General features: G+C 38.3%; 1 protein-coding gene across 2 annotated transcripts in view; it reads left to right on the top strand.

Annotated features, from left to right (window-relative positions):
- EPHA3 (EPH receptor A3) overlaps positions 1 to 23,677 on the top strand; it is a 206,701-nt gene that overhangs the window by 11,591 nt on the left and 171,433 nt on the right. For both annotated transcript variants that reach the window (XM_032678131.1, XM_032678130.1), the window contains exon 2: positions 4,902 to 4,966. In XM_032678131.1, coding sequence (XP_032534022.1) covers positions 4,902 to 4,966 — 65 coding nt within the window. The remainder of the gene's footprint in view (positions 1 to 4,901; positions 4,967 to 23,677) is intronic.

The raw sequence follows: 23,677 nt of genomic DNA, 5'->3' as shown, positions 1-23,677 counted from the left end.
AGCAAATTGAAGCTACTTAAAACCAGGCTTCACTGTTGGTCACCCTTTTTATTTGTAGTCTCTTCCCAAAGATTGCTTGGTCAGCCTTAGCAAATTTCGGCATGATTTCAGCAACATCCGTGTGAGAGCTGATCCTCTTTGGCAATTAGAGTTGCACCAAAGTGCAACTTTGGCCTCACCTGAGCCCTACCTGTCTGTCTGTAGGTGTTTCTTCCAGCCTCAGAATAATCCAAAGACAGAAAGGTGATCTGCCACTGCTGGGGGAATGGGAAGTTGAGAAGACTCCGATCTGTACTCGGAGGTAGATGAAAATCCAGGTGTAAGTCTCCCTTGCTGGGAAGGATTCACCATTCCAAAAATGTACATCAGGGTTTGCACTGACTCCACTCTGTCCCACCCCAAAACCAAGCTTTAGCTGACTTCCTGCCACAGAGAATTTTCTCTGCTGCTCAGGATTATGGTATGTTTCAATTATGGACACTCACCATTTTTTTAAATTTACTTTTTAGGTCGCACAGCAAATTTATTTTTTCCCATTTGTTGGCATTTTCTTAATAACTGACTAGTGCATTTCTAAACTGACAGTTTGATGCCAAACAGGAAAAGATGAAATGATGGCGGTTTCTTGTGTCTTGGTTTTTTTTTTAACTTCTAATGGGAAATGTTAATTAGTTGAAGAAAAAATATTTTGTGTATCTTACATCATTGTCTATTGCTCTGTAGTTTCTTGGTATAGAATGTGATTTGGAAATGCTTTCCAGTGGTGAAGTTGTTTGTAGAGAGTACTTTAGATATTGCAAGTTGCAAGATAATGTCTCCTAGCAGGCTTTCCTCCTCATTTCTTAGATAGTGAAAGGGATTTTGGGGCGTGGTTCTACCTGGCACAACATTCGTTTGTTTATTTTTGTTTCTTGGGGAAGGTGTTCAGTTCAGAACTGAGTTCAGTTCATTGTAGCAGTTGTTACTCCAGGTGTTTCTGGAAATGCTACTGCTTTCAAACTGTATTCAGGAATCTTGTGTTACTGTTCTTTTTCTGTCACTGACGTTACTCTTGATGAAACCTGCTGTTAGTGAGCCTCAGTTTTCAGTCTGGAAGCAGTTTCAGGTAGCATGAGTGGGCCTGTGTGTCAAATTCCACCCGAGCCCTCATTCATCTTCTGCTTGATACCATGAGAAGGAGAATGAGGGAGCTTTGCATTTTGCATCCACATCCCTCCTCCACTTGTTGGAAAGAGAGTCGTTTTTACCCTTCCTAGGCAGAAATCCACCTTGAGAGAACTGATAATGCTTTCTCTTGCAATTGTACGTGGCCAGAAGAATCAAGCAGGAGGGAGTTTCTAAAAAGAAAACAAATATTCTCTTTTTAGAGAACAAATTTGCTTTTAAGAAGAAATGTTCTTAATTGGCATTTTGCCTGTGGGCTGCCACTTGGCAGAAATAGCTGCATTGTACAGTAGGGTGAGCAAGACTGTTGTACAGAAGGACCAAGTCACTGATTTTCAGAGTAAGAAGTCATGACTGCTCAAATTTAATAGCACTGAAGTATTTTAATACCAGTAAATTTTCCCTCAGAATTACCACTAGTTTTAAAGTGAGTTAATTACAAGATGGGAACCAATGCAGGACACTGAGATTGTTAGACAGCACTTTATTTATTTATTTAAAAGAGAGTTCCTCTGTGTCTCCTTAGCATAACCAGTAATCCTTTTCAAGATATTCTCTCAGAAAGTATCATCAGTAGCAATAAAACTGTTCAGCTGGTTTAGGAGTTACCCTTAGTAACCAGCTGGTAAACCTCAGGGATTTCTGTAGGAGCTGAGAGAGGCACAGTTTTGCAGGAGAAGGAGGTAGAAGAGGAGAGCAAATGAGTTGTGTGAGAAACTGATAAACTTCAGGAAGAGCCTGGAAATCCTGATTCCCTCTCATGTGGCCTGACTTGTAAAGCTGCCTCTTCACTCCCTTCTGGGAAGCACTAAGAGAAAGACAAGTTATTAGCTTTGTTTTTGGGACATAGTATGCAAACCCTTCCTGTTCTGTTCCTTCAATGTTTCTCCTTCTTCTGTTTTCCCCTTCAGTTTTCATATTAATATGCAATGTTAGGACATACAATGACAAAATCAATGTACTGTTGCCTCTCCCTATCATTTTTGTCTAGGGACCAGTATTATTGCAGCTTGTAAGTTCTGCATTAATTGTTTGCTCTCTATCAAGGTGTGCAACTCTTCCTTGAAGTCAAAGGAAAATGAGTGTCACAGAAGCTTTTTTCAGAGAAAGGAAGACCTTTTTTCATCAGGCTACTACCTGAAAGGAAGTGTGTTTTACATTTTACATATAGTAAAGAACAGTACACACATCTGAAGTAGAAGCTACTGTACGTCAGTGTGAAAACTTGCCTTCTAAGGATTTCTAAAACGTAGTGAAACGTCTTTGAATGTGGAAAAGTAGCTTGCCTAGTGGTTCCAAGTTTTGTAATTCTTCTGAGTGCTTCTTGCAGGAATTCCTGCTCACCTGGTAAGTGTGCTCTGAGAAATAGAAGGGAGCTGACCATTATGGAGGTGGCACAGAGAGAGAGAGAGATGCTGAATGGTGATCATCTCCACCTCAAGGGCGAGCTGGAGCTGCTTGGCTAGTCTAGAGGGGGAAACTACCACCAGGTTGTGAGCCTGTTGCCTGTTTATTTTTTCCAGATGTGACTGATGAATTTGGACTGAATTCATCAGCTTCGGAGTGGCTGCAATCATGTTTTCAAGAAGCTCATTCTTAAGGAATAAATATATTACTTAAGTTTACTCCTGAGTGATTTGCCTTAGCAGCTTATTGCCAAGTAATTTACCTCAGAAGTCATGCTTGCTTCACCACCCCGTGTTGCAGAGGCACAACAAACATATCTGTCTTATCCCAGGAGATCCGTAATCTGTGGGAATTTGTACTCACAAACCTGAGAAGTGCAATTTTCCTTTTGAATTTTTATTCGTGTTTCCTTTTTGGAGATGCAAACCTTGCTCCAGAATAGTCTGCCTAGGGCCCTTTGCACTCAATGAAGGACTGACTAATTTTTCTTTATGTAGGTGATTGAGAACTGATTTATTAATAAATTCAGAGCTAAGAAATATATACTACTGGATTGTGTTCTTTCTGTAGGAATAGTAAAGTTATTTTGTATATTGATGTAGGTAAAAATTCTCAGTACTGTTGGTTTTTTTTAAAGGGGTGTATAACTGCAGTGGGAAACATTTCCCACATAGATGGCAGAGCAGCTCATTCATATATTATAGCACTGCATATACACATGTAGACAACAAAAATGTGTGCACACAAAAGTAGAAAATATATATATTTATGGTTGTTTGTAACATGGTGTTATTTATAATATTGTACACCTATTTTCCCTACTGTGTCTCCTCCTGTACATCCTAATTAACAGTAAAAATAATGCTTTCATAGCTCTTTTTTTTTAAAGTGCTGTCCAAAATTAAACAGCAGTTAAAAGGATAATAATGAAATAATACAAATAGCTTAGCAGATTCATAAATAATTTCCGTCTTTTTTTTTTTTTTATCCTATTCTTCTATTTTCTTGGAGTGTCAGTGCCCAGGCCATCTGGTTCTGGGAGCAGTGACAACCCTTCAGGCTAACAAATAGAAGCTCAAGCTGCTCAGACTGCTACAGTGGCCACCTCTAACAGATCCATTGTTCTCAGGTGTTAAAATTCCCTAGCATAAGATGAGATTTATTTCATTTCTCATTATCACTAATTTCCATATTGAAGGAAAAAACAATTAAAGGGGATGTGGAGGAGAGTGAACACACCCAACAAAAGTAAGCCTAGATCAGAGATAATAAATATTGAAGGAGCACAAATTGGTGCAGCTGCAAACAGCATTTTCATGTTGTGTACTAATAGTTGATTGGTTTGTATTTATATAGAGGTTATTTTTTTTGTATAGTGCTTTGTATCAATTCACCTGTTCTACTTCATTTTAATAAAGAAAAGATTGGTTAAAGAACTGTGTGATTAAGCACTTGGAGACTATATGGCCAAGATAAGGAACAGAATTGACTTTTTTGCTTATAAAAACAAATAAGTAAATGACAAGAATATCCTTTAATTTGGATGTATGTATTTATTTTAAAATGGGTATAAAATCAATGTGATTTGAATGACTGGAAAATGTCTGTCAGACTGTTTACAAATAAAATCTTTCTTATCCTGAAAGTTGTTCCAGAGCTCAAAAAAAAAAAAAGAGATAACAGCAAGATTAGCAATTAATTGATGGCCCTCTTTAAAAGTAGGTTTGTCTGAACTTGTAACGTTTTAAATAATTACTGTTATATCTAATGTGTTACACATGACATTTAGAAAACACTACTGCAAGACAATTCGAGAACAAATTAGACCAGAAGGAAGAAAGAACTGCAGGAAAGACTTTAATCAGCATTCATTATTTAGTCCTGTGTTCTCAGAAAAATTGTATATGTCAAATACAGGCTTTTAATCAAATAATGATTAAAATATTCAGGTCTCACCAATGTAGTTTAGATGCATTGACCCAAATTTCAGGCCTCCAAGGGGAAAAGGCTGTAGTTTGTGCAGCTGATAGAAGAGTTCAGTTCCCACCCCCTGCTGTAATTAATTTAGCCAGCAATCCATTGTTTGTTTTTTGTCACTTTTTTTGTTTTCAGAAGTTCCCCGTCTGCTGTTCATACTGTGTTTTAAGATAAACAAGACAATCTTTTTCATTTGTCTGTCTTTTTCTTCTCTGTAGCCGACTGCCAGGCCACCTGAACAAATCAATGCTCACAAGGTCCTCAAATAAACACGTCTCTTGGTTTGGGTAACTGAGGTTAACTGGACAGAGGCAAAGGAAACTTACTGCTCTTCATTTTGTCTTCTTTTGTAGTTAATCTTCTGGATTCAAAAACAATTCAAGGGGAGCTGGGCTGGATCTCCTACCCATCACATGGGGTGAGTTCACCAGACTGTGAAATGGGAAAGTGCTGCTTTCAGACCAGTGTGCTGTTTAACCACTGTTTCCTCTTCAGAGGACACTGTGCAGTAATGCTGGTTCTTTGGAGCTTCAAAAATAGTCTCTAAACTTGCAATACATAGCTCACATAGCCATGGTGCCTTCTCTTTACAACATACATCACAGTCAGTGCAAACTCCAGGAAGAGCTCACTCTTAGTGGAGCAAAATGAAAGCAAGAGATGCCTTGAACAACAAAAACAACAAAAAGCTCTCTTTAGGTATTATTTCTTCCTCTACTGTAAAGTGTATTCCTAAAAGATATAATGGGTCCGCTTCATTGTATTATTTGCTAATTTATTCAAACAGAAGTAGCAGAAGGTGAAAAATGTGTGAACATAAGTGGGTGATGTAAGTACTTATTTGGTAAATTTTGTGCTGAATTGTTGCTGAACTGTTCAAGTACTTTTACTTATGACTTAAAATATTATCAAAGAAATGTCTAAATAATGTTCTAGAGGGTTGGTTTGGGGCTTTTTTTTGTTTACCTTGTATCTAGAGCTTGTGAAACTGGATGTTCTCTTTGAAGATATAGAGTCTTAGAACATTTGTGCTTTTGAACTAACTCTGTCATTTGTACAAAACTTTTGCCAGCAGTCTCTTTTAAAAAAAACCTTATAACTTAATATCATGCTTATCTGTCTAGTGGTGCTGATATCTGGCCACTCCACAACTTCAAGTCTCTGTGGAATCTGTGTGTGTAATTGTGTGTAGGAACAAGCCATTATTCTCTTCCTACATTCTACTTTACTTTCATTCTACATTCTCCTCCTGTTTTGTCACTTGTGCCCACCCTTAAAGTCCTCTATGGCAGCCTTATTTTAGTTTTCCACCTTTAGGATGACAACTCCTCTAAGTTTTCATGCATCTCTGTCTGCCTGTGTCTTCCACCCAATGAGTAAACCTCTCTTAGAGAGTACTGCCTCTTCTAAATCCTTGGGGAAAACTGTCACGAGTCAAGAATCCAACAACTGTCCCTTTTACAAACCAACTGTGTTGGTGTTGGTAGGTATTTGCTCATTGGTTTGTCTGCAGGGTTATGAACATGCAAATTTGGGGCTTTTTTTTGCTTTGGTCATCTCTTAATTCACCTTTTTACTTTTACAGAGATTGGTGTTAACAGTACCTTTGCATCTCTGCCTTGTGGGATTCAGTTGTTAATACTGAGGTTGTGCCTTCTTGATATTAAGTATTATGCAGGTTTTTAGCAGTATTTAAGATGAAGGTTTGGTTTATTTTTTGAGTTTACACATGGACCTCTTTCTGTGTCTCTGAATAAAATTGTTCCATTCTCGTGGGGAAGAAGTGGGAAGAGGCTTCATGTTTCTTTCCAGGGGCTTTTCCTGCTGACTTTTCCCAATAAGAAACATCTCTAAACAGGATGTCCAAGAAGGAACTCTCCAGCGATTTCTGGCTCATCAGGGTTTTTTGTTTTGTTTCATCTTCACTTGTGTTTTTTTTCTTGTTTCCTTTTTTTTTTCTTGCAAAGCCTTTCCCCCCCCTTTTCTCTCCCAGCTGCCATGCCCCCTCCTCTACTTTACTCTTCTGCTCTGCTCAACTCCTTGCAGCTGTGCAGATCTGCTGCTCCCCTCCCTGCAGCTGTGTCTCCCTTGCCTTGGATGCCTAAAGCAGTTGGTAGGGAATGACGCAGGGTATCTTGGGGGCTATAAGATAAACAGATGTGCTGCATTACCCCACCAAAAAGGGCCCCCAGATCTGTCAAAGCAATTTTTTTTTAGCTCCTGCAAGTCTTCTGTCAGGTAAATCCAACACAACTTGTTTGTGTGTATCTGTACATGTTGTTCCTGTTTACTGCAATACCCATGGATATTGAAGTCAGAGTAAATCATGGAATTGTACTGATATTCTTACAAGTTAAGGTAATTCTTAGTTAAAAAATGCCTAGTAGTAAATTAATATAGGTCATATGCTGTCACTGTTTTTGTAAAAGAACCGAGTCTCTAAACTGTAGTCTTCAAAATACTGTGAAATTTTAAGCTTACATATTGAAATATAAATGTAAAGCATAGAAATAGTAATGTTTATCCTGTCCAAATTGGCATTTTGCTCTGAAATGGTGACAACTTGAACGTTGTGTGAAAGGGGCGCCTTCTTTCTACAGCCCTTTATTTATAGTCAATTAATTAAACCTGGTAAATATGGTTGTGTCTGTCTCAGAGCTAACTAAAATATGAACTTAAACTTCAGTGGAAAAACATTATAATAAAGATGTCACATCATACTGAAAGATTGCTAATAGCATGGTGGTGATTTACAAGGTAAAGCTAATAGAGCTGCACTTGAGGCTGTGACTCACAAATGAGAATATTGGTGTTGTGCCAGTTTCTCTCAAACATGCAGCAGTGTTCTCATAAATGTCTGTATAGCAAGGCTGGTGAGTGACAGAATTTTAAAAAAATAATTTAGCTGAAGTGTTTATTAAACCTCTTACTAGGTTAATAATTTTATCCTATCAATACATGCTATTAATTTATTTCTGGCAAAATGACTCAAATTGATTGGTTGTCATTTTCAGCATTCAAGGGTTCTTCTTTATTCTTTTAAGTCAACCTCAAAATGGGCATATATAATAACAGCTTTCCAGAAATTCCTGAATATTCATGTTAAGATTTGTAGCTCACTTGTATTCAAAAGTTTCTGTATCCCACATAAGAACCCTGTGTTTTAGACTGTGGTTAGTAATATCACCCTGTAAGAATGTGATCTCTCCTTGAACCATCCCACACAGCCACAGCCTTGGCCTCAGTAACACTGATCTGGTCAAGCTCATTCAAACCCCTAAGTACAAAGCATCAGCCCCTCTAGACAACAAGGCAACAGAATTAAAAAATATAATAGTGGGTTTTGTTGATTGGCAGCAGCCACAAGGCCTCTATCCTGTCCTACCATCCCCAGCACCTGCCTAGGCAACCTTTTTGGAATGCCAATCAGTCAAATACCAGCTCCACTTCTATAGGTTTCATTAAAGGGGGAAGAAAGAGCTACTTAGTGTGTGCTGAGCATATTATTGATATGCTGATTAAGCATAACGCAAATGATCATTAACCGTAATTCCCATAAATTACAGCACAGATGGGGGGGTTGGGAGGATAAAGCAAGTCACTTTAATAATGTACAATGGAAACGTGATGGATAATTCATACAGGGCAGAAAGAGTACAGTCTAAATCCTGCTCTGCATATTCATGTGAGGAGTTGTATTGGTTTCAGTACTGGTTTTTAGTAGTTTTTTAGTGTCTGACTCCTTCTCCACGTTCTTTGGGAAGTTTGAAAGAAAACCCAAAGCATTTGTGATGTAATGTAATATGTAATATAAAATATGTAACATTAAAAAATACATTTGTGACAAATAATCACAGTCTGTCGTTCTGCAGTCACCCAACTTGTGACTCAGTCTTTACATGTTTATTAGTCAAATTTATGGACTTAAGATTTTGTGGCACTTTTTTTTTACACAGTCAGTAGAAAAGTAAAAGAGAAATTATGCTTATCTTGTTTTGTTTGTAGCTAGAGAAGAGAATGCTCTGGCGTTTTTTTACTGTCATGTAATAGATAATTGTTAAAAAAGAAACCAAACAAGTCAAAAAAACCCCTAACCAAAACAAACCCAACCCTAACAAAAAAATACCCAACCACAACGTGTTCAGTACCTGACCAAAGTTAATAAACTGCAGGCAAAATTTAAGACACTGATTGGGAAATAAAGATACTGTCTTTGATCTTGACAGTTTTTTATCTCTAAGTTTCTTCAGAAACATCAGATTTCTTTGAGAGCTGGACATACTCAGTACCTTAAACTTTTGGGTGTGTACTTGAGCTGCTGACTGTACACTGAAGTACTTTGAAATCTGGTGTGAATAACTTTGTTTTATCTCAGTGGTCCCCCGATAATCATTTGATTATGATGATGATTTTGGTAATGGAAACCGATTCATAAGGATTAGAGGAGAGAAGGATAAGTCCCTGCTCCTGTAATAGTTTGTGCAGTGCTAAGAAGGCTAGACCCTCCGTGACTGAGATTAATGAGAGTTTTTCCATCAACCAAAATTGGGTTAGAATCAAAAAAAATCCAAGTGAAAGTGAGGAAAATGCCTGCTTTCTTATATTTCAAAAGCCTGAAAGTAGTTTGTCACATTAGACTCTGTTACTGCCTACCCAGGATTCTGGCAGTCTCCTTGGCTTCATTTGTTCTGGTTTCAATAGTTGGATAATGTGTGGCACTACAGAAATTTTTGGATCTTTTTTTGTGTGATATCATGGACACAGTGACTGCAGAAGTGCCTGACTTAAGCTTTTGGATATCCCTTGTGACTAGATGAAGGTAGAGGAAAACTTGTGCAGCGTTGTATCCTGGCTCTGATTAAGGTGCCCTCAAATAAATGACATTCAAGAATCAGTCACTCGGGCCACTGTGAATGGAAAGTTTCTCTGTTTGAATAGAAGACATTTTGAAGATTAATAAGTATTTCCATGAGTGGTGGAAATAATGAGGTTTGTTTTCCTGCACCTTTGTGTTTTGCTGTTAATTGCATCCTGTGATGGAAGGTTTTGTATTTTTTTCTGTAGATCCTTAATGCCAATGGGTTTCCTACTGTCCTGCTTCAGTCTTGTCCTCTGGGCACACACAAAGGTTCTCTTCCCTGCACGTGCCTCATATTTTCACACCACTGCAGGATCTTAGGACAGCTGAGCTGTCAAAAAAACTTAGAACTGGCCAACAAATACAAAAATTTTTGTAACACCTAATTTTAGTTTTCTTTTGATGCTGACTGACATCTCAGTCTGTGTTCATTTTTTGGCTGACACCAAACTTGTCAGCTTCTAAGTGGTGCTGTATTGAAAGGGGGCAGTGTTACTGAAATCACTGTGTGGTTGTGAAAATGAGTTTCAAAGTAAAGCAAATGATATCAAACGATTGGCACGAGCCAAAAGAATGAAACTGAAAGATATCTTTGTAAAATAAAATTAAACTCTTGCTTTAAAAATGAAAACAAGCACGTTGTGCTATTATACACTTTCTTTTTCCTATTCATTAGCAGTGGAATTTCCTTAGTACTTCTTAAAACAATGTGGTCTGTTAAAATCAAGATTTATCTATGTTTTGCCTGAGCTCTGGTCTCCTTAACTTCATGTGTTTTCTACTGCCACCCTGCCTTTCACGACTTGTGTATCAGGTCTGAAATGCAAGCACAGACTATTTTGACGATGGAAAGTCAAACGAACCACTTGGGATTCAGGTTTTGTGAATCATAGACTTTGTTTCATCTTATACTGAGTGGCTGATTGGGAAAGTAAATTTTTTTGTTAATATATTCTTTTTTATTTACTGCAGTATATGCTTTTGAGGCGCACAGAAAGTATTTTTCTTTCACTTTAATATCTTTTTTTTTCAAAATAACGAAAGAGATGATGTTGAAAAAAGAGCACTTTTACTAAAGCTTTCATAAGTTTTTCCCCTTCACCTTCAGTTTTCTGTAATCAAGCACATGCTGTTTCTCATTTTTTCAACTTTTTGTTTTCTTCCTACAATAATAAACTATTTGAATGTATTACTGTAAAGTGAATGATTTTGCTTTGGAGAGAGACATTTAAAAATCTGCCTAATTTTTGAACTAAAATCTCTTCATTCACACTCAGAGCCTTGAATCAGAATGCAGTGGTGGTTTCTTCAATCAGTGGGTGCTGCTTTTATATAAAATCCGAACAAAAAAAAATTATTTGTACTGTACTTTTCCCCTCTCTTTCTGATAAGCATTACTTCAAGCTATGAGATAAAAAGATTATGCATATTACTTCAGAATTTTATGTTTGCCTGGTCTTGTGAGGAATTATTACCAGAAAGAAATGTCTTTTTAAAATGTCATATTCTTAAGATGTGTTCTTTTGATAATTGTAGTCTGTATTGCATTCAGTTAAAAAATCAATGTGATCATAACAGTACTGTTTTGATACATTTTTAAAACAACTTTTAACTTGATCTAAAGTAAATACCGTGTTAGTTTCTATTCAGTGATGATTTTGAAGGGAGGGAGAAGGCCTTCCCCCCCCACCTTTTTACTGTTACTTCAAATTATGAGATTTCTATTAAAAAATAATTGGAAAAACAAAAAAAAAAGAGTACAATAAAGGCAATGTCCTTGTACCATATTTTATAATGAAAAATGCAGACAGCCTCCCATATTTTATTAGCCTCATCAGTCCTTTTATTTACTGGTAATAGGGTTGCTGAAGGTTGGATATCAGTTCGCTGTGGTTTCACAAAAAAAAAAAAAATTAAAAAAAAAAGAAAAAAAGAGAGAGCAAGTTTTGGCTTCTATTCCAAGAGTTAAATAAAGATCTTATTTAAAGTTGGAAGTGCAGATAATTCAGCTTCCAGTTTTCGTTTTTAACTTTCAGAGCTTAGAAACTACATCATTCTCCTCATGGGCAGAATTTTATTTCTGTCAGCATAAAGACAAGCCGTTTGTGAGAAGTTCTCTCAAATGGCCTCATTGCCATGAGGTATTTTTCCTTCTGTAAAGAAATGCTTATTTCATATATTTATTCTTTTGTGCTGAATTTTTTTGAATAAACCGGAACAGAACAAAGTAAATACAATAGCTGTTGTGAAATGCAACATTATCTATCACAGGGGCACACTACAGTCGATTTTAAGACTGTTTTTATAACATCAAGCCCACAAGAAAAGTAACTGCAATCTCCGCTTAAAAAGTGCCCATAAATGTTTTCTCCTGATAACTTTGCTGTGGGTTGCGCATTATATTTATGGTCTAAATTGTTTTGGTGGGTAGTTCAGTCTAGATATCTGTGGGGAAAAAAAAAGAAAGAAAATATATCCAATATATTCAGTGTGAAATGATTGTCCGTGCAGAAGAGTATTTTCTACGATGTAAAATTGTGCTTTTAAAAGGCGTCAGTGCACTGATGGCTTTTGCTGAAACAGCGAGACGGAGGATGGTCCAAGGCAGGAGACACACATGTTGCTTTATTTCCTCCCTCCTCAGTCTGATTGAGTTGTTCGTGAAAACAGCCTGAGGACCGTGTTAATTAATTTCCTAATTTTCGCACGCTTTAACTTCTCGGAAGCGATTTGCGAGCCCTCCTGTTCGGCTTCGGAGAACGCGAGGAGCAGGACGGGCAGGAGGAGCGGGGAGAAGCATCCTGCGGTCCGCGGGTGTCAGGGGGCACAGCGAAAGCGCCTTCCTCGCTCCCACTGTTCCAGGATCCCTTTCACTCTTCGGGACCCCTCTCCGGGGCCTCGGGGCATCCCCAGCCTCGGGGTCGCCCCAAAACACCCGGCGGGTGCCCCGGCGGGGCGGAGCGGGCACAGCCCGGGAGCTGCGTTGGAGGAGGAGAGTGCCGGGGGGGGCATCACCCACCCCTCTGCTCCCCTCCCATCCTGCTGGGAGCCCTCGCTTGCCGGGTGCTCGGTGGGCTGTTTAGGACAGCGTTTCGGATAAAGCTCGGCAGGTGGCGATGTTCCTTCGGTGTCCCGCACGTCCTCGCTGTCCCGCACCACCCGGCTCCCGCACGGATAGACTTACCACGACCTTCCAGGCAGCTGCTGTGGGTCCCTTGGGGGGTATGTGCAACCCCAGACCGTAGCAAGCGGCCAGTATTTCTGTTCTTGGTGTCCTTGGTTTGGTTTGGAGCAGAAGGTGTTATGGTGAAATGCGTGTCTTGTGTTCGTGCTCTGCTTTTTATCAGTAGTTGAGCTCTGTGAAGGATATGCTGGGGTTAAGGGCTCTCTGCACTGCTTGTAGATACTATCTTCTACATAATATGGTGATGAAATCTCGGAGTTTTACTCTGTGACATTTGGCCCTTGCATCTGTGGATTAGTTTTTCCTGCCTAACTGCTATTCCTCGATGTGTCTCAGGCTGGAACGTTATTTCCAGCTGTTGGGTTTGCAGAGGCCCCAAAGGATAATTAAGACACGCAGACTGATTGCTGGTTGTCTGTTAGCACGAGTACAAATGGATGAGTGCTGTGCTGCAATGTGGTTTGTGCCTTGTTGCATAAGACAAGTAGGGGCAGTCAACACCATCCTTCCTCGAGAGCCTGACAATTGATTTTAGTTAGACTCCAGGGAGAAAACTGGAATCGCTCTATGGTCTTGTTTTTAAACCAAATAAAAGCCTAACCCCAAAGTGAATCTTTTAAATCTACGGGAAAGTTTCTGTTTACAGTAGCTGAAACTTAGTTCCTGAATTGGATGTCAACGTTTATATGCTGTGCTTTCTGAAAAGAAAAGCTAGGCAAAGGTAGGAATTAATAACCTATATGGATTGTTTATCTTGGAATGTTACAGGTACATTTTGACCACTAATCCTTTAATTAGTGCCTCTTGACTTCATTGATTTAAAAAAAAAACATTGTATTGAATTAACCTGTTTCAAGTTAATTCACCCAAAAGTTATGACTGACGGGAGAAGGTGACATTGTTAGTGTTGGCTATGAACCAGGCTGCATCAGAACCTACTTTTCACTTGGAATCTTTATTAAAATTTGGTCCTGAAGCATATCTTAGTATCAGAGATACAGGTTGTCAGAGAAATATTAAAAAGGTGTTTAGAAGAGTTGCCGGGAGGTCATCTACTCCATCCAACCTCCTGCTCAGGGCAGGACCATTGTTAAGGTTTTGCCAGGTCAACAGCTATGGTTTTGGATGACAGTCTGGGATGACATCTCTGAGAATGGAGATACCTCAGCCCCTCCAAGGCAGCCTGTTTCAGTGCCTCACAGGCTTCTGGTGGATAGAATTCTGCCTGAATCTCTCAAGACATAGTTTGTGGCTATTTTCTCCTCTTACACCATCTGTTACTGAGAGGAGTTTGTGTTAACTCGCTTTCAAGTTGTTGCAGTCTGTAATGAGATCATTCCTTAGCTTTTTCTCTTTACAAGACTGAGCAAACCTTTTATCTTTGCATCATATGTATTTGTGCTCTGACTGTCTTTGTACTGAGCAATATTATTAGGTCTGATGCCATACTGGCTTCCTTAACAGGAAGGTTAATGTGGAAAACCTCTACTAGGATGGCGGGAAAAAATCCAAGAATGGGATGAAGTAAGAAACTTTTATCTGTGTAACTGATCTGTTGTTTCAGTCTAGAAACAGTTCATAAGCAACACTGTAATTTATTTTACATTCCTTTTACAAGTCAAGAATTTAACAACTACAAGCTAAATGGGTTCTGAAGGGGCTGAGTTTTCTTGAAAAGAGTTGCTAACAGCATAATATGACTTATTTCTCCTAAAAATGAGAAGTCTGGCCCTATACTAGTTTGTGACCCAGAAGCTCTTATAACGGGAGACATGTTTGTCCAAAAATTAAATGTTTTCAAGGCCTTTTCCAATCTTAAGAGCTTTTCCCATTACAGCAAAAACACTTAAGCTTCTATTTTCTGCTCAGAGGGGCGACTTTATTTGTTTAAGATTCAGTAACAGGAGTGCTTTTTGAAATTTACTGTTTTGGAGTTTGTTTAGTTGTTTGTGTTTTTGGTTCTGTTTGGGGTTTTTGCTTGTTTGTGCGGATTTTGTTTGTTAAAAAACCAAACGTTTCCTGTGGGCGAATAGAAAAAGAGAACTAAGGAAATAGTGGCAGCTGAACTGAAGGTGAGAACTCTGGGTATAATGACATTTAACATGCAAGTCTATGTGGAGAGATGTCAGGTGTGAGGGTGAGTAAAGAATCAAGATGAAAATTTACAGAAAGCAACCTGGATTTAAATTGCTTATGAAGCTATTTCTGCTGCCTTCCATCTGGAAGACTTGGAGCTTCTTTCCCACATGACAGTAGGGAATAAAGATGCCACAACAACCTTCATGTTCCAGAGAAAACACAGGACCCTTTGGCTTCTTTGAGAGAGAGCTTGGGTTAACTCCTGGCTTCCCTGTGACTCTGACTCCTTTATTCATATTTCAGAGACTGATTTAGTGACATTTGTGGCTGTCACCTGTTCAAAACTCTGTCTTCATGAACCTCTGTAAATACTAGAAGTTCAAGCAAATAGGATTCTCATTTTTCCACTGTTCACTTAATGTTAATGCAAAATTAAAATCCCAACCAGGGCCTCAGAAGTTAACTTTCTTCCTGACTGTGTAGTTTGATACATAATGTGCAATGCATTCCATCAAACTTATGGGATGTGTAACCTGGCAAAGCAAACAGCGCTACTGGAACTGGAGGGTTTATGTTCCCTGGTATCCTTGTGTTACCTGTTTAACTTTCACTAGTATTTTTGTGACACTTTATTAATCAACATAATATATCCATGATGGTAATTTAATTTTGCTCCGAAACCTGGTAATAAATGTTTGAAGTGCAGAGCATTTACAAGGAAGTGTTTTAGCCTGATTAAATGTTTAGAGGAGAAGCTGAGCTGCACTTCTCCTGATGGCGCTGTAATTCAGCCGTGTGTATTCAGAAGTAAATGGTTTTCAGATTAGAACATCTTCTTACAATGAAAACATCCAGAGAGTGAACGTTAATCAGAGCAGTAGAAAAGTACTATGTGGATGAAGGACAGGCAGGGGTGGTGAAGTAATGCACAAAATAAATGTGCAACCCAGGTGGAAACTTTCCCTCTGCTTTGTGACTGATTTGCCAGAACCAGAGGACTCCTAAATTGTTACTCTCTTGTAGACTTGCAACTAACTGGAGGCATCTGCAAAGTACACATGTGACTAAAGAGAGGTTTTGGAGCACAGAGGATGGGATTGGATGGGCAGACAACAGTTACCAATCTGGGAACAAACCCTTTACTGAACATCAGCACTACCAAATGTTTAATTTCCGTAGTGTTTTAAGAGAAAGCCATGCATTGTCTGTCTTGTGCTGTAGCAGAGGGTGAATTTTGGGCTACCCCACTTCTGACTTCCTGAAAAATTTTAGATGTTTATTTTAAAATGTTGATAAAGAAAATGCAATCTGAAACTGAGAGAGAACATTTTGCAAATAGTAAATATTATTCTTAGGATTTTAGGGAAGTAACATATCTGGCATGCTGCATTTTGAAAATTCAGTTGTTGCATGTGACTGCACTAGTGCAATGTCTTGATTTAGAAGGTGGAGGGCAGCATTAAGCTCATAGAGCTAATTTACTAGGTTAAACTGCTATTAATAGAGACACAAAGTGAATGGCCTGCAATTTGTGTTGAATAGGCTGAAATGCAGTGACTTTGAAGACAGAGCAAAGAAAGTGAAGTTTTACTTGACTCAGAGTTGTGTTTTAACATGAAGAATGGCAGGTCTCCATATAGAAGAGTGATCTAATCTGTTATTAAGTATATAATTTGCATTAAGGATATAATTATCTGTGCTTATGTCCTTTTAAAAGCAAAGAGAATTCAACAGTGGACCAAGGAAGTTTCTGAACTAAAGGTATTCCCTTGGACTCTTGTAGAGGCTGATGTACTGGATTATGTCTGCCATCCTATTTTATGTTAAATATAAAATGTATATTTAATTGTTTCTGACATGTTTGGAAGAAACCTTTTTTAAACCATATGCATTTGAAGTGGTGCATGTTAGAGGTATTTACAAACACCGGTCAAATGTGATGTAGGTTTGTTTAACCTGGTTTAGTAGTTGAGTTAAAGGCAGTGCTGTGACCAAATGTAAACAGGGTTTGGCGTGGCCACTTGCAATGTGTTTTATTTAGGAATCAGGTTCATTTAGTAACTAGAGCACTGCTTTACTTCTTTGGCTATGCCTGGCTTAGAAAAACTGATTTTAAAGATACACATTCAAATCTTTCTTTTGCATTCTGCAGCAAAACAGAGACTTTTAATTAAAACCTTTCAAGTTTTTTCTTTTGTTTTTCTGTTCAAATTCAGCAAAGGGTACTCATCCAGGAAAGACCTAGGAAATGAACAAGAAGTAATCTGCTTATAATTTCTGGGTTTGGGGTTTTTTTCTCCTTTTTAAATAAAAATGTGTTTATAAAATCAAAAAAAGGGAGGAGAAGAGAAAAACAAAACTGGAAGTGATAGCATTCCATTCAGCTTACCTTTTACTGCTGAATTTCCCTTGTTCACCATTGTAGGAAGAACAGACTGGTTTTCCTGTTTGTGTTTCTTGCCAGTGAGTGCTTTGGTGCAGTTGTTTCCTCTTGTTACCTACAGCAAGATTCTACCAACTGTATGGGAGGAGTTTGCAGGATATATGAAAAAATTATTATAATTTAAAGAAAAAATGTCCATTTACACAGTTACAATATTAGAATTGAATCCTACCATGTTTAACTTGTTCCATTAGGGAAATAGGTTTTAATAATCCTGATATAAATCCTGAGGTTTTTTTGTCCATCCCTAATAACTTTTGCAGACTTTCTGATTTCAGCCACATTTAACTGGAGGGAGCCAGGACTCAACCACAGGTCTCAAACTTACTCAGTATGACCCCACAGAGGATGTACATCTCTGTTTTACAGCATAAAGCCCTAATACATGAATAGAATTAAGAAAAAAAAAAAGCCTTAGAAATATATATTTATGTTTCAAAGCCAATGTTTGTATTTCTAGCAATTTGAGTCCTTTAGAAAATCTCAAGCATGTGATTCTGTGTTTGAAAGAAGCACATTAGGTATGTTCTTACTCGCTGTGTTTTCCACTGAAATGTGATTCTGCAGCCTGGTAAAGAATTGCATGGAGTATTAACAGTATTTGAAAATTATGCAAAAGCATCAACTTCTGCAATATCTATTAAAGATATTGAAGACAGGGATCCAGGAGTAAAACATTGGAGGTGAGGGTGGGAAGTAACCAACTGCTTCTTAATATATACATGATGCAAATCCTTTTATCTTACGTATGCCAGGTGACAGGGCGATGTTAGGTGGTCTCTCAGAACCCAGACCATAGCTGGCATAGTTACTGAATACTTTTAACAATGTGCAGTAGTTGAAAAGGTTTATGTAGACAAACAGAAGAAGAATAATGTAAAGGATGCCTGGAAGATTTAGACTGATAAATTTCCTAAACTTAATTCTTAACCATAGTCAGAATCCCTTTTATTCCAGCAAGTCTAACTCTGGGCAAGCTGAAGGCTGGACAGAGCTCTTGGGTGCAGAGTGTGTTGAAGTTGTTAACCTGCCTGTGAACCCGTGTTAGTTATAGGAATTGTGTTGAATTTACAATGTAACTAAGAGTAAAACATGACTTCATGCCCCTGCACTGAACATAACAAAGAGACTACTTAATGTAGGGGGGTTGTGAGGTTTCTTTTCCTACCTCTGTCATCCTAAATGTGAATAGTGTTTTGTAAGTGTGATGAACCAAAATGAATATAAACTGTTACATTTTGGCACCACATTTTGTGGGACATTGAGTGGGAGAAAGTCATGGCTGGAAAGGACAGAGGTTAAGTGAGTGTCTGAGGAGGAATCATTGGTTCAACATGGCTATAAATGCCTTTGTTGTGAAGACAGAATGAATACAGAAGTGCAATTAGTAACCACTGGTGGCTGGTGTGAGCAATGTATAGAGAATACTAGGCAACTGGAAAGGTTATGGAATGGCTAATGGCATTATTAAAATGATAATAAAGTAAGAATGCCAAAAGGTCAAAATAAATTATAAAGACATATTGTATTATCTGAGAGAGAATGGACAAATTAAAAAAAAAAAGTGAAGAATCTTAGAAATAACCCAGAATAATTTAATTAATGTGGAGTTTGCATAAACCCAAAATTAGGTTAAAGAATTGTTTCAATGTCCACAAATCTCTAGAAATGTGTAAAACAAGAATAATGCAAGAAAGATGATACTGTACTGACACTGGGAATGGTTTAGTATTGGCTTTTTTTGGTGACATTTGGCATTTTGTGCACTGAGAGGATCACGGATATTGGGGAAAACAGGAGATAACAATATAACAGGCATCTACAGCAAATGTTGTGCAAAAGGAGATGGAACTAAAGAGAAGAGCCAAAGAGAAGAAATTGAGGAAGGAGAAAAAAGAATGAAGGACACAATCTTTAAAATCCATAACTATGTATGAATAAGCTGTAAACTAAGAAAGAAACACACTTGGCTTACGGATTGATTTTTTTTGCCTGTTTTGAAAGTTTACCAGTGGATTTAAACCAGTTGACATTGCTCTGTGTCTTCAAGTCTGTTGTTTCTCTGTTGGTCAATGAAGAGAGTAAATGAAAAAGCAACAGCTAAGAGAACTCTCTGCTATTCCAAGACACTTTTTGCTGCTGGAAATTCTTTTTTTTTTCCTTTTCTTTCTCTTTTTTTTTTTTTAAGTCTCTTTTCCCCCAGTTCATCAGATACCTAAATGGGTAGAATGAATACAGAATCTTGGTCAAAGGTACTACAGTATAAAGCAAATTTCTAATAGTTCTTTTCCTGCAATTTTATGAACACAGTAGAAGCTCTGTGTGGTCTTTTTTTCCTGTGACGGTACACAAATGCAGGTGACTTAATAGCCTTGGACACACTGACTCTTGCCTGAAAAAGAAGTTGAAAAACAAAAAAACTCTGCAAAGTTACATACATTTAATACTGTACTTAGCCTTTTCTGTGTATAAACATATTTCATAACCTTACAGTACATAGTTGTTGTCTGTGAGCTGAATTAGGTCTTGACAGTTCAAGGTTTTTTTATCATTGAAATCTGACATAAATATCTTGTCTTTTCATTTAGCAAACAAGTTGGTATTTTTTGAAAAATTTAATTTTAGGAGAATCTTCTAAAATAAACTTATATTTATCGAACTAGAACTTCTGTTGCTAAGCAGTGTGCTAGCATATAAGAGTAGCCAAATGCAATGTATGTCAACTGAGGGAAACACTGTCAAGTCATGGAAATCAGACTTTATTTACTGGGAATTAAAAAAAACCCACAACTACAAACCAAATAAGACTTACCATTCCCAAAGAAAGCAGTAAATATTAAAAGAATTCAGTTTAATTCAAATGAAGGCTATAGACCAGATCATTGTGTTGATATCAAGTTATTTATGGTACAAGAGCGAATATGAAATGAATTCGATAGTAATTGATCTTGTACTGCAATGTATTGACAACATGCAATGTGATATCTGCCTTCCAGAATTTAAAATGCTTTCTTATTGCTCTAAAACTAATTACTCCTACTTCCTACTTTTTTATTAATATGAAGAACTGAACTTTCTGACCTTGCTCTCCTGTTTTGAGCAACTCATTGGTTTCACTGCCATTTCCTCCAAACTATCTTCAAGGAATTAAGTCTTCATTAAATGTCTTGCTTCTGAATTATTCATAAAAATAAGAGTTAATGAGTGACTCCATGTGTAAAAGTTATACAAGTCTGCAGAGTTAAAGTCTAGGTGATAAATCCCCCTACCTTGGACCATTTTACTTGCTCTGTGTCTTTAATCTGTGTCCCTTTGCTCTATTGCCTTTATTCCACACCTCTGAATAGTTTCCAGTAGTTTCTTTGAAAAGTCATCAAACCACATAGATATGATTTATTGTATAAAGTTTGGAACTTATAAGGCATTTAGACATTAATACAGTGTTCATTTCTATCCCAGTATTTTCATGATGTTATACCTCAGGCTTTTGGTGCGTGTTGGCATAGCAAACTGTTGTAGGTATTATTCAGAGCTTTTGGGTGTTCCTCTGATCCGTTCAGATCTGCTTTAAGGGCTGGCTGCAAGTAGTAGTCATATAAATATCTCTCAAATACCACTTTCACAGAGAAATAGAAAAAACCCCACAATAGTATCTGTCAGAAGTGTAAAGAAAAGCAGTCACATGTTATACAAAATCATTTAATGGTTAGACTTTCATACTAGACATAGCAGGTGTTATTTCAGACAACAGTTTCAAGGGAGATGTAGGAATATTGTGTGCAATATGGAAAAAAAATAAATTTTGTCAAGCTTAGAGTCACAGTATTTCTGATCTTGGCAACTTAATTTGAATAGACAGTGAGTGATGTTCCATATCACAAGCCTGATCAAATCCTGATTTCTAGGAGTAAGATGTAATAATGCATCTCAGTATTTCTGGAGGGAAAAGAAGAATTATGGTGACACGTAATATCGACGTAGCAGTTCTAGTCTGATTTGGTTCTGTATATTAAAGAATAGTTTTTGTTTAGTTTTTGGTCTTACTAAAGGTTTGTGTATGGAACTAGTTTTATTGACCTTTCTGTGAGTTCAAAGCATTCACGATATATAAGTCATGAGAACAGAATGTGCCTTTGACTGACAGCTAATTTGCAATGAGCTTTTCTGGGTCTGTGGCATAATTTCAATAGCAGCTGTAATCATTGTGGCTGAAGAGTTTGGATGTGTGTGTGCTTTAGTCATTTTTTTTTTCTTTTTCTTTGTTGATTTAAATATTACTATGGATTTTTGGGGTGCAAATCTGACGTCAATTTACTACTTTTTGCTGTAGCATTAGTATGCTGATTTCAGAGGAACAGCTCTATAGCCTGTGGTTATATCACTATATTAGCAGAATAAATGTTATTTTATTTCTCCTGAAATTATATTTTCTTCCCAGGCAGCGACTAAATCTAAGTGAGTAAAATTGCAGTAACAAGTAGAATCCTAACGTAATGAAGATTTGCTGGTGTTTTGATACTAATATATATTAGGCCAATTTTACAAGGTTTGATTATTCTTACAACTAAGAACCATCTTCCCTTTCCTTCCCTTTTTTTTAAAGGCATAGCAACCATAGTTGGTAAGTAATTAAGTATTGCTATTTCTGAAATGAAATTAGTCATCTTTGTTATTTAGTGATAAATAACAAGAGAAAATTTGTTCATTACATAGTTGCTATATGTCTCAATGTTTTCTTTGGGGAAAAAAAATTAAAAAGAAAGGAGAAAGAAAATGCCAGCCAGGGGCTGGCAGAAACTACGGGTTTGTTGTGGGGGGTTTTTTTTGGGTATGAGAAAGTGGATAGGAAAATAATTTTTAATGAGAAAGTAATTTTCTGTTTCCTGACCATGATTTGTACCAGTTGCTGGAGTATAAAATAAGAGTTAAAATTTAAAGAAATGGTAAAAGAAGTGAGGTTACTGAGGTGTGGAGTTCTCACCTGTGGCAGTTTGAGCCACATTAGAAATCCAAAATCCACTTTCCAGGCTTCCCCCACCCCTTCCCACAATTTATCTCAACACCGAAGAGAAAAAACTTTCAGGCAGAGGCTTCTGTAGGGGGAGAGGGGAAGTAATATACATTTATTTACACAAATAAATACTAAACAAGCTAAAAGCAATTATATATATATATATTACACTTCTATCAGTCCCTTCAAAGCTTCTCCCTCAATTAGTCCAGGAAAAGCCTTTTCAGGCTGATAGGTATCCAGTCTCTCTCTCGTGGGAGTGTTCAGGGAACCTGAAACACTCCCCCCACTAACCTCCAGCTGTTTGCTGAACTTCTTTCTCCCTCACGAAGTCCAAGATAGTTCTGAGGCCTTTCTCTTTGGGTCTGTGCCATTTCTGCTGTGTGATCTCTCTCATCATACCTCAGTTCTGTAGGCTGCTGTAGTTCAGTCAGCTTATCATATGTACGTGTCCTGGAACATTGATTCCTCCTCCGAGTTTTCGGATACCCCTGGTCAAACCTCGGCAGGGCACTCCCCGAGCCTCTCTCTGGCCCGTCTCCAATTTTGCCTGGGTTTTTTCTCCCTGGCACCGAGCTGCACTCAGCCCATCCACTTAGCTCTGCTCCAATGCTGAGCCTCTCCTCCGCTCACAGTGGGAGGGAAGGAAAAAGCCCCCCTCTACAACTAACTGCAAAAGGAGGGGGGAGAAGAGGGCTTGGCTGCAAGGCCTGCCTCTCTCTCTCTCTCTTGCTTACCAGTTGCTTGTGAGTCGCGTCCCTCACAAACACAGACTCACTCCAATACTGCCTCCAACCCTGGCTTAGGCAGGGCTGTGGGACGCAGGGCCCCTTTTTCCCCCAGAGGGGAAAGAAAGAGGCTCTGCCACCCCTTGGCCTTCTCACACCCACACGCACAGCAGACACAGACAGAATTGCCAACAGCTTCCGGTGGTTGTGTGTATGTGATTTTTCAGCAGCAGCGAACAAGACAAGCGGTGATTGGCCCTCCAGGGAACACTGCCCTGGCACCCTGGCACCTCTGGGTTGTGGGCAAAAACACCAGATAAAGCTGATATGGTTTGAAGCTGGCTCCCTGCCAAGTCTCCAAACCTTGCCACAAAAACTCCCCCCGCCGCCTGAACTGAGGGAAAAGGAAAAAAACCAAGAGAACCGAAACGAGGGAGAGACAGCTAAAGCAATATATAAAAATATATTTACACTTATATTACAGTTTGTACATATATTTCAATTGTATATATTTCAAAAGGAAAAGGGAAAGGGAAGGAGGAAGGGAAAAAAGGAACACAAACAAAATAAAATATACACAATCAATAGCCCAAGATCTAGCAACTAAAAGAATTAGCAAAAAAATATCTTACTACTCTCCTTGGGACAACAGAAAGTCGCTCTGGAACGATCGCTGACAACCTTCGTCTCCCAAGGTCGACAAGGCCTTACCAGGCCTCGCTCCCCAACACGGCAGACTCAGCAGGGAAACCCGCACCTCCAAAGCCGCCAGAAGGAAAGAGAGCGAAGGCCTCTCCCCCTTTCTTCTTATAGCCTGGCTTATGTA

The sequence above is a fragment of the Chiroxiphia lanceolata genome, chromosome 2 (genome assembly GCF_009829145.1).
Source record: "Chiroxiphia lanceolata isolate bChiLan1 chromosome 2, bChiLan1.pri, whole genome shotgun sequence".
NCBI lineage: Eukaryota > Metazoa > Chordata > Aves > Passeriformes > Pipridae > Chiroxiphia > Chiroxiphia lanceolata.
This window is presented reverse-complemented; position numbering and strand designations above follow the sequence as displayed.